The sequence below is a fragment of the Oncorhynchus nerka genome, linkage group LG18 (assembly GCF_034236695.1).
Source record: "Oncorhynchus nerka isolate Pitt River linkage group LG18, Oner_Uvic_2.0, whole genome shotgun sequence".
Classification (NCBI taxonomy): domain Eukaryota; kingdom Metazoa; phylum Chordata; class Actinopteri; order Salmoniformes; family Salmonidae; genus Oncorhynchus; species Oncorhynchus nerka.
In genome coordinates, this window is record NC_088413.1 from 73,647,695 (window position 1) to 73,658,007 (window position 10,313).

Genomic DNA, 10,313 nt, shown 5'->3' on the forward strand with positions numbered 1-10,313 from the left:
AGTGACTGTGATGATGGTGTTGATGTACTGCAATGATGGTGTTGATGTACTGTAGTGATGGTGTTGATGTACTGCAGTGACTGTGATGATGGTGTTGATGTACTGCAGTGATGGTGTTGATGTAGTGTAGTGATGGTGTTGATGTACTGTAGTGATGGTGTTGATGTACTGCAGTGATGGTGTTGATGTACTGCAGTGACTGTGATGATGGTGTTGATGTACTGCAGTGATGGTGTTGATGTAGTGTAGTGATGGTGTTGATGTACTGTAGTGATGGTGTTGATGTACTGCAGTGATGGTGTTGATGTACTGCAGTGACTGTAGTGATGGTGTTGATGTACTGCAGTGATGGTGTTGATGTACTGCAGTGACTGTGATGATGGTGTTGATGTACTGCAGTGATGGTGTTGATGTACTGCAGTGATGGTGTTGATGTACTGTAGTGATGGTGTTTATGTACTGCAGTGACTGTGATGATGTACTGCAGTGACTGATGATGGTGTTGATGTACTGCAGTGATGGTGTTGATGTACTGCAGTGACTGATGATGGTGTTGATGTACTGCAGTGATGGTGTTGATGTACTGCAGTGATGGTGTTGATGTACTGCAGTGATGGTGTTGATGTACTGCAGTGATGGTGTTGATGTACCGCAGTGATGGTGTTGATGTACTGTAGTGACTGTGATGATGGTGAAGATGTACTGCAGTGACTGTGATGATGGTGTTGATGTACTGTAGTGATGGTGTTGATGTACTGTAGTGATGGTGTTGATGTACTGCAGTGATGGTGTTGATGTACTGCAGTGATGGTGTTGATGTACTGTAGTGACTGTGATGATGGTGTTGATGTACTGCAGTGACTGTGATGATGGTGTTGATGTACTGCAGTGATGGTGTTGATGTACTGCAGTGATGGTGTTGATGTACTGCAGTGACTGTGCTAATGGTGTTGATGTACTGCAGTGACTGTGATGATGGTGTTGATGTACTGCAGTGACTGTGATGATGGTGTTGATGTACTGCAATGATGGTGTTGATGTACTGTAGTGATGGTGTTGATGTACTGCAGTGACTGTGATGATGGTGTTGATGTACTGCAGTGATGGTGTTGATGTAGTGTAGTGATGGTGTTGATGTACTGTAGTGATGGCGTTGATGTACTGCAGTGATGGTGTTGATGTACTGCAGTGACTGTGATGATGGTGTTGATGTACTGCAGTGATGGTGTTGATGTAGTGTAGTGATGGTGTTGATGTACTGTAGTGATGGTGTTGATGTACTGCAGTGATGGTGTTGATGTACTGCAGTGACTGTAGTGATGGTGTTGATGTACTGCAGTGATGGTGTTGATGTACTGCAGTGACTGTGATGATGGTGTTGATGTACTGCAGTGATGGTGTTGATGTACTGCAGTGATGGTGTTGATGTACTGTAGTGATGGTGTTTATGTACTGCAGTGACTGTGATGATGTACTGCAGTGACTGATGATGGTGTTGATGTACTGCAGTGATGGTGTTGATGTACTGCAGTGACTGATGATGGTGTTGATGTACTGCAGTGATGGTGTTGATGTACTGCAGTGATGGTGTTGATGTACTGCAGTGATGGTGATGAGAAGAGGAAGAGGGAAGGGTACGGTTCAGAGGGAAACAGGGCAGACAGACGTGATCCGATTGTTATTGTGTTGGTGGTGACAGAACAGAATGCTGGCTGGTGTGACTAATAGGGGGAGCTGGTAGATAATCAAATCAAATGGTATTGGTCACATGCTTCATAAACAGCAGGTGTTGACTATCAGTGAAATGCTTACTTACGAGCCCTTCCCAACAATGCAGAGAAACATTTAAAAATAATAACACATTAAATAAATACACAAAGAGTAACGATAACTTGGCTATATAAACGGGGTACCAGAACCTAGTCGATGTGCAGGTGTACGATGTCATTGAGTTAGATATGCACATATAGATTGGCTAAGGGACAGTTTGAAATTTCCTGGGGGGGTTTTTTTTTTTCTTGTTTTGGGGAGGGTAGTGTGTTTTCTCCCTGGTTTACATTGACTCTTTTGCAGGTTTGACTATATAATGTCTTCCATCCGAGCCACATGTCCTCATCTGCTTGCATGCGCCTCCTCGAGTTCAAGGTGTTTTACAATTTTACTATACCACAGGTCAATATAGTATACCACTCTGTCTGTCCTGCCCTCTATCCACCATTCATAGTGACAATAGTGGTCGGTGGATCGTTTGTCCAGATCTGCAATAGGCTAACTAGCAATCGTACCACACATAAAAGCATTCAAAGCTGCACCAGTTTTTTTTTCTACGAATCCACAAGATGGAGGAATAGCTGAGGGGGAGTGGAGAGGCCAGGTGGGTCATTCCACATGATAAGAAAAGAGGAGATATGAGACATGCTGCTCAAAAAGCTTTATATTGATCTTGTTTAGGGACAATACAACTATCCTAACTAGACTATAATAGCAGTAATAATTGTAGTAATATAGTAGCAGTAATAATTGTAGTAATATAGTAGTAGTAATAATTGCGTTATTGTTTTCAAGTGAGTAGAAAATTCTACTCTAGGGCTGCAGTGAAAATGTCATTTGAATAACAGAGCAAAAAGCCCTGTGATTTTGAACGGTTCATTTAGTTTGGATCAGTTGTGGGTCTACTCTCTACAGTACAGAAAGGCCCAGTAGCAGGCCGGTCTGGCTGTATTGTTACTTCTGATACTGGGATGCGCTGTCCTATAATTATGTGGCCACATATGCTCCCAGCAGGCCCATTTATTCAGGAAAGCTTAACACACGCTCCTCTCCAATCCGAGTGGCTATTCCCTGCGCACCTACGACATGAAGGTCAGTCAATCCGGAAAATGTCAAACATTTTCTTCAAGTGCAGTCGCAAAAACCATCATGCGCTGTGATGAAACTGGCTCTCATGAAGACCCAGAGTTACCTCTGCTGCAGAGGATAAGTTCAGTAGAGTTACCAGTCTCAGAAATTGCAGACCAACTAAATGCTTCAGAGTTCAAGTAACAGACACATCTCAACAGCAACTGTGAATCAGGCCTTGATGGTCGAATTGCTGCAAAGAAACAACTACTAAAGGACACCAATAATAAGAAGAAACTTGCTTGGGCCAAGAAACATGAGCAATGGACATTAGACCGGTGGAAATCTGTCCTTTAGTCTGATGAATCCAAATTTGAGATTTTTGGTTCCAACCGCCATGTCTTTGTGAGACGCGGTGTGGGTGAACGGATGATATCCGCATGTGTGGTTCCCACCGTGAAGCATGGAGGAGGAGGAGGTGTTATGGTGTGGGGGTACTTTGCTGGTGACACTCAGTGATTTATTTAGAATTCAAGGCACACTTAACCAGCATGGCTACCACAGCATTCTGCAGCAATACGCTATCCCATCTGGTTTGGGCTTAGTGGGACTATCAGGACAATGACCCAACACACCCCCAGGCTGTGTAAGGGCTATTTGACCAAGAAGGAGAGTGATGGAGTAATGCATCAGATGACCTGGCCTCCACAAACCCCCTGACCTCAACCAAATTAAGATGGTTTGAGATGAGTCGGACCGCAGGAAAAGCAGCCACAAGTGTTCAGCATATGTGGGACCTCCTTCAATACTGTTGGAAAAGCATTCCAGGTGAAGTTGGTTGAGAGAATACCAAGAGTGTGCAAAGCTGTCATCAAGGCAAAGGGTGGCTATTTGTAATTTTTTGGATGTCTTCACTATTATTCTACAATGTAGAAAATAGTAAAAATAAAGAAAAACCCTTGATTGAGTAGGTGTGTCCAAACTTTTGACCGGTAGTGTATATACAGTACCAGTCAAAAGTTTGGACACACCTACCCAATCAAGGTTTTTTTATTTGTACTATTGTCTACATTTTGTCCTGTGTTCACTGTTTCAGTCAATTTCTTTTATTTGTAGCCTAATGAAAACACCCCAGGGCAATATTATAATCCATAAACCTGTGGAGTTGAGCTCCATCAATGAAATTGTTATCTGATTATGTTACATGATTAAAGTATGGTCCTAGAAGCATTACTCAACTCTCTCCACAATGTCAACATTAAGATGCAAGTTAACCAAAGCCATCTTCTCAATAACCCTGTGTGTGTGCTGTCAGAGTGGTTATTTATGAATGAGTTGCAGTTTGGTCACAACTTGAGGGTCAAAGGGCCCCAGGTTTTAGGGAGAGGAAGGGTGAGGGGAGACCCCAAACTTGTCTCAGGTATGTGTGTGTGCATATATGCGTGCAGGAGTGTGTGTATGTATGTTTGTGTTGGAGGGATACAACAGCTGCAGGGGAGTAATTAGAGCCATTCAGAAAACTGGAGCAAGCCGAAACCCTCCCACTGATAGTCTCCATGGCAATGATAATTCCTCCCAGACCTCTGTGTGTTGTGGGTGGACAAGGTCCCACCCCCCCATCTGTCAATCAAAGTTTCCCACGCAGGCTCTAGAGGAAGTGTTTGAGGGAACTGGGGAAACCAATCCAACTCACTACCGCTGTTTGATTTAGGGGCTTTTAAAGTAAACCGTGTGTGGTTTCACTGTTAGGCCTACACAAGGCCTTTTTCCATTCGCTAAGTTATTGGAAGCCAATCAAAACAAACAAAGCTTTGGATCAATTTCTCAAGGCTAACTTGTGTATGAACTCAGAAGAGGGAAGTGGTTGACTTGTATTTACCTACAAAGCTGCTTCAGTACAGTACAGTCAGTCAGTGTATTGTTATTCAATTGGATCTACATAAGACCTTCAGATGTTTTCCCAGTAAGCACAAGCTGTTGAAAATAGTTATTTCAATGTTGTTTGCCCATAGGTTTGATTTATCTAAGAATTATATTTGAGAATGGTTGTTTCCATTGAGTGATATCACTTCATCCATCACGAGGTAAATAGAATCTGTGGGCAGAACAAGGAGATTTGTATTTGTTTCACATCCGACCTATATTTTATTGATGCATGTACAGTTGAAGTTGGAAGTTTACATAAACGTAGGTTGAGGTCATTAACTAGTTTTTCAACCACTCCACAAATTTCTTGTTAATAAACTATAGTTTTGGCAAGTCGGTAAGGACATCTACTTTGTGCATGACACAAGTCATTTTTCCAACAATTGTTTACAGATTATTTCACTGTATCACAATTCCAGTGGGTCAGAAGTTTACAGACTGTGCCTTTAAACAACTTGAAAATTCCAGAAAATGATGTCGTGGCTTTAGAAGCTTCTGATAGGCTAATTGACATAATTTGAGTCAATTGGAGGTGTACCTGTGGATGTATTTCAAGGCCTACCTTCAAACAGTGCCTCTTTGCTTGACATCATGGGAAAAACAAAATAAATCAGCCAAGACCTCAGAAAAAAATTGTAGACCTCCACAAGTCTGGTTCATCCTTGGAAGCAATTTCCAAAAGCCTGAAGGTACCATGTTCACCTGTACAAGCAATAGTATGCAAGTATAAACACCATGGGATCACGCAGCCATCATACCACTCAGGAAGCAGATGCGCTCTGTCTCCTAGAGATGAACGTACTTTGGTGCGCAAACTGCAAATCAATCCCAGAACAACAGCAAAGGACCTTGTGAAGATGCTGGAGGAAACAGGTACAAAAGTATCTATATCCACAGTAAAACAAGTCCTATATCGACAACCTGAAAGGCCACTCAGCAAGGAAGAAGCCATTGCTCCAAAACCGCCATAAAAAAGCCAGACTACGGTTTGCAACTGCACATGGGGACAGAGATCATACTTTTTGGAGAAATTTGCTCTGGTCTGATGAAACAAAAATAGAACTGTTTGGTCATAATGACCATCGTTATGTTTGGAGGAAAAAGGGGGAGGCTTGCAAGCTGAAAAACACCATCCCAACTGTGAAGCACGGGGGTGGCAGCATCATCATCTGCGTCATCTATAAGTCGTTACTAGGTAAAGCCCCACTATCTCAGCTGACTGGTCGCCATAGCAGCACCCATCTGTAGCACGCGATCCAGCAGGTATATTTCACTGGTCACCCCCAAAGCCAATTCCTCCTTCGGCTGCCTTTCCTTCCAGTTCTCTGCTGCCAATGACTGGATCGAACGGCAAAAAATCACTGAAGCTGGAGACTCATATCTCCCTCACTAGCTTTAAGCACCAGCTGTTAGAGCAGCTCACAGATCACTGCACCTGTACATAGTCAATCTGCAAATAGCCCATCCAACTACCTCATCACCAGATTATTTATTTTGTTCTTTTGCACCTCAGTACCGCTACTTGCACACTCATCTTCTTCACATCTGTCACCCCAGTGTTTAATTTGCCAAACTGTAATAATTTCCCCACTTATGGCCTATTTATTGCCTCATCCCCCTTATCCTACCTCACACACTGTATATAGACTTTCTCTATTGTATTATTAACTGTATGTTTATTTATTCCATGTGCAACTCTGTTGTTGTTTGTGTCGCACTGCTTTGCTTTATAATGGCCAGGTCGCAGTTGTAAATGAGAACTTGTTGGTTAAATAAAGGTGAAATAAAAATAAAATCATGTTGTGGGGGTGCTTTGCGGCAGGAGGGACTGGTGCACTTTGCAAAATAGATGGCTTCATGAGGAAGGACAATTGTGGATATATTGACGCAACATCTCAAGACATCAGTCAGGAAGTTTAAACTTTGTTTCGCAAATGGGTCTTCCAAATGGACAATGACTCCAAGAATACTTACAAAGTTGTGGCAAAATGGCTTAAGGACAACAAAGTCAAGGTATTGGAGTGGCCATCACAAAGCCCTGACCTCAATCCTATAGAAATGTTGTGGGCAGAACTGAAAAAGCGTGTGCGAGCAAGGAGGCCTACAAACCTGACTCTGTTACACCAGCTCCGTCAAGAGGAATGGGCCAAAATATACCCAACTTATTGTGGGAAACTTGTGGAAGACTACCTGAAACGTTTGACCCAAGTTAAACAATTTAAAGGCAATGCTACCAAATACTAATTGAGTGTATGTGAACTTCTGACCCACTGGGAATGTGATGAAAGAAATAAAAACTGAAATAAATCATTCTCTGCTTTTATTCTGACATTTCATATTCTTAAAATAAAGTGACCTGAGACAGGGATTTTTTTACTAGGATTAAATGTCAGGAATTGTTAAAAACAGAGTTTAAAATGTATTTGGCGAAGGTGCATGTAAACTTCCGACTTCAACTGTATATGTGAACAATCGCCTCGAAATCGGTCTCATGTAGCAAAAATGTGAAATTGTGTTGTTTACATGTTTTGGTACACCTATTGGAGAGCTCTTCTCTGTCTACACCCATTCAGCTTTAGCCCCACCCATCTCTTTAAGGTTTCACATGTGAGGGCCATGTGGTAAACACAGCATATGTCAAATAAAATCTAAGTTTATTTGTCACATGCACAGGATACAGAAGGTGTACATGGTACAGTGAAATGGTTACTTGCATAGTAGCAATATCAAAAACAGGAAATGTCCAGATAAATATTTCATAATTATTAGATGGCGCTTACCCAGACACACTTGTCTAAACTGATGGGTCCTGTGAAAGAAATGCTTTAACCACCCCACAGCCACATCTAGCAAAGTAGATGGGTCACTATTGTCTAGACATGTACACATGTTCATGAAATATAATAGATGGACATAATCACCCCCAGACACACCTGGCTAATTTGATGGGTCATGTAATAATCTGGCCTAAATTTAGTCTTCTGTTTAGACATGTAACAAGCTACCTAAACAATGAATTGGAATAATCCCAACTCATACTACTACCAATACAAACATTATCTTAGCTGTAGTATGAATCTGCATGTAGCTAAAGCTAACAAACTAGGTTTAATGTTAGCTAGCTAACATTAGGCTATAACTAGCAATGCAAATGGGTTTCTGATTTGAATAACATTACTACACAGATCACACACGTAACGTTAGCTAGCGAGCCAGCAAGCTAACGTTAGCTAGCTAACTAACAGTACGCTTTAACTTGCAATGAAAATGATTTGACAAAATTAGAGACTTATTTCTAAAAATGTAGCTAGATTCTTACCCATATACATGGATGAATACTACACAGCTGACTGGAACCATTTAACTTGGTTTAGTTTGTAGCTACATCTTGTTTGGCCAGCGTTGTGCCAAGTCACTCCGGTTCACACGGACCGTGGCGTGTGCAGAAAGTAGCCCATCACTTTTCCCAACTGATCTGTCGATAGCGCCTGCTAAATTCAGGGCATCTACGTTGTTGAGAAAAGCAGCAACACTTTTGTAGTTCTCGATGGCTAACGTTATATCTTTCACAAACGATGCGGTAGAAAGGACTGTCAACACATACTGAACAGCTAACGTTATAGACAGACGCATGCTACATGGCAGACCAATCCAAACTCATCTCCCGGCATGTCCAGCCCATCCATTATCTTAGCCAATCATGGCTAGCAGGAAGGTTCCTGTCTTTTTCCATGGTTAAACCAACTAGGCTCGTAATTTTTTTTTTTTTAGTTGTATTTACAGATGGCATACAAGTTTCTTATTAAGGCACATAAAAGTTCACATGTTCCAGAAGGCATTTCTGCCACCAAAAAAACATTTTCGTAAATAAATGTTTCCGTTCAAATGGCTCTCCTGTGAAGTAGTGACGTGCGACATTTGTCTAGTTTCCTGAAACTCGTCACATATTCACTCCTGTCGAAATAATTTCCCCTTGTGGGATAAATGAAGTATTTTGAATTGAATTGAAAGAACAGGCTTAAACCAATGTACATTTTCCCCATGTGACATGCTGTTATTCAAAACAGAGGAAAATGGCGGACATCAATCTGTCATATGTATTTAGATAACACTTTTTTACATCAGCCGATGTTACAAAGTGCTACACAGAAGCCCAGCCTAAAACCCCAACACGTTGACGTACTGTATATGAATGAGAATAAACCTACATAGACACGACCCAACACGTGGAGCTAATCATTCAGTAGTTCCTCTCCCTGCCTTGAGATAAGAGAGAGAGGGAGGGGATGGCAGGGTGCCATGTTCTTGGGTGGTAGGGTTTATATGATGCACTAGCCTTGTAAGAGCAGAACTGGAGGAGGACTTAACTGCACCAAGCTTTCATGTGTATGGTGTATATTTAAGGACATGTCCTTTTTCCCTGGGTGGTAGGGTTTATATGATCTATGAGCCCTGTAAGATCTGAGGTGGAGGAGGACTTAACTGACTTTACTGCACCAAGCTTTCATTTTAATGGACATGTCTTGTGGAAGTCCTAAAATGGGCACCGTACATCTGTAGTCCAACTGACTGCATAACAGGATATATCTCCGCATGAGTAACTAGAATACAGTCATTCCACCTGAATCGCATTTTGATTTGGTAATGCACACATTCTGAGCCCACAAGTAAAATCATACAAATTGTGGTGCACTGGGACATATGGATGGAATCACAAGTCGATCATAATCATCCCATGGAATGTGACTCACTGGGAAACTGGAACAACATTATAGGATCCCTAGGAACCAATACAGGTTTTTGTTGTTTCAAGGTTTTAAATCAGAACGTGTGTGTCTGTGTGACTCATTGACTCCCTCCCTCTCTCCCTCTTCCTCTTTCTCCCTCTCTCCCTCCCTCGCTCCCTTCCTGTCTTCCAGGTCCAGAATCTGAACAATATAATATCCTTTCCCTTGGAGAATGTCTTGAAGAGTGAGCTTAGAGACAGCAGACTGGTGAGTAACCCTACTGTAGTGTACACTACATAGTGGAACACTTCTGTCTCCTCTACTGTGTCTATACAGTCATCTAGACAATAAGAGATACGTCTAGGGCACAGCAGTCTAAAGGGCACAGCAGTCTAAGGCACTGCATCGCAGTGTTGCGGCGTCACTACAGCCTGGGGTTTGATCCCAGGCTATGTCACAACTGGCTGTGACCGGGAGTTCCATAGGGCGGCTCACAATTGGCCCAGTGTCGTCCGGGTTAGGGAAGGGTTTGGCCAGAGGAGCTTTACTTGGCTCATCGCGCTCTAGCGACTCCTTGTGGCGGGCCGGGTACCTACAGGCTGACTGGTCGTCAGTTGAACGGTGTTTCCTCCGACACATTGGTTCAGCTGGCTTCCGGGTTCAGCGCGCGAGTGTTAAGAAGCGCGGCTTGGCGGGTCATGTTTTGGAGGTCGCATGACTCGACCTTTGCCTCTCCCGAGCCAAAGGCTACAGGTACTAGGGCCTGTTCAGCCCAACTGAACTGATCTATCGTTCTTCCGTCTTCTCTTCTTTAGGAGTTGA

The 10,313-nt window shown here is 42.6% G+C and overlaps 1 protein-coding gene across 1 annotated transcript in view; it reads left to right on the top strand.

Annotated features, from left to right (window-relative positions):
• Nucleotides 1-10,313, top strand: part of LOC115146430 (arf-GAP with SH3 domain, ANK repeat and PH domain-containing protein 3-like) — a 65,117-nt gene that overhangs the window by 17,846 nt on the left and 36,958 nt on the right. The window contains exons 4-5 of the mRNA XM_029688491.2: nucleotides 9,684-9,758; nucleotides 10,307-10,313. The exon at nucleotides 10,307-10,313 is cut by the window's right edge and continues 43 nt beyond it. Of these exons, the coding sequence (XP_029544351.2) occupies nucleotides 9,684-9,758; nucleotides 10,307-10,313 (82 nt within the window). The remainder of the gene's footprint in view (nucleotides 1-9,683; nucleotides 9,759-10,306) is intronic.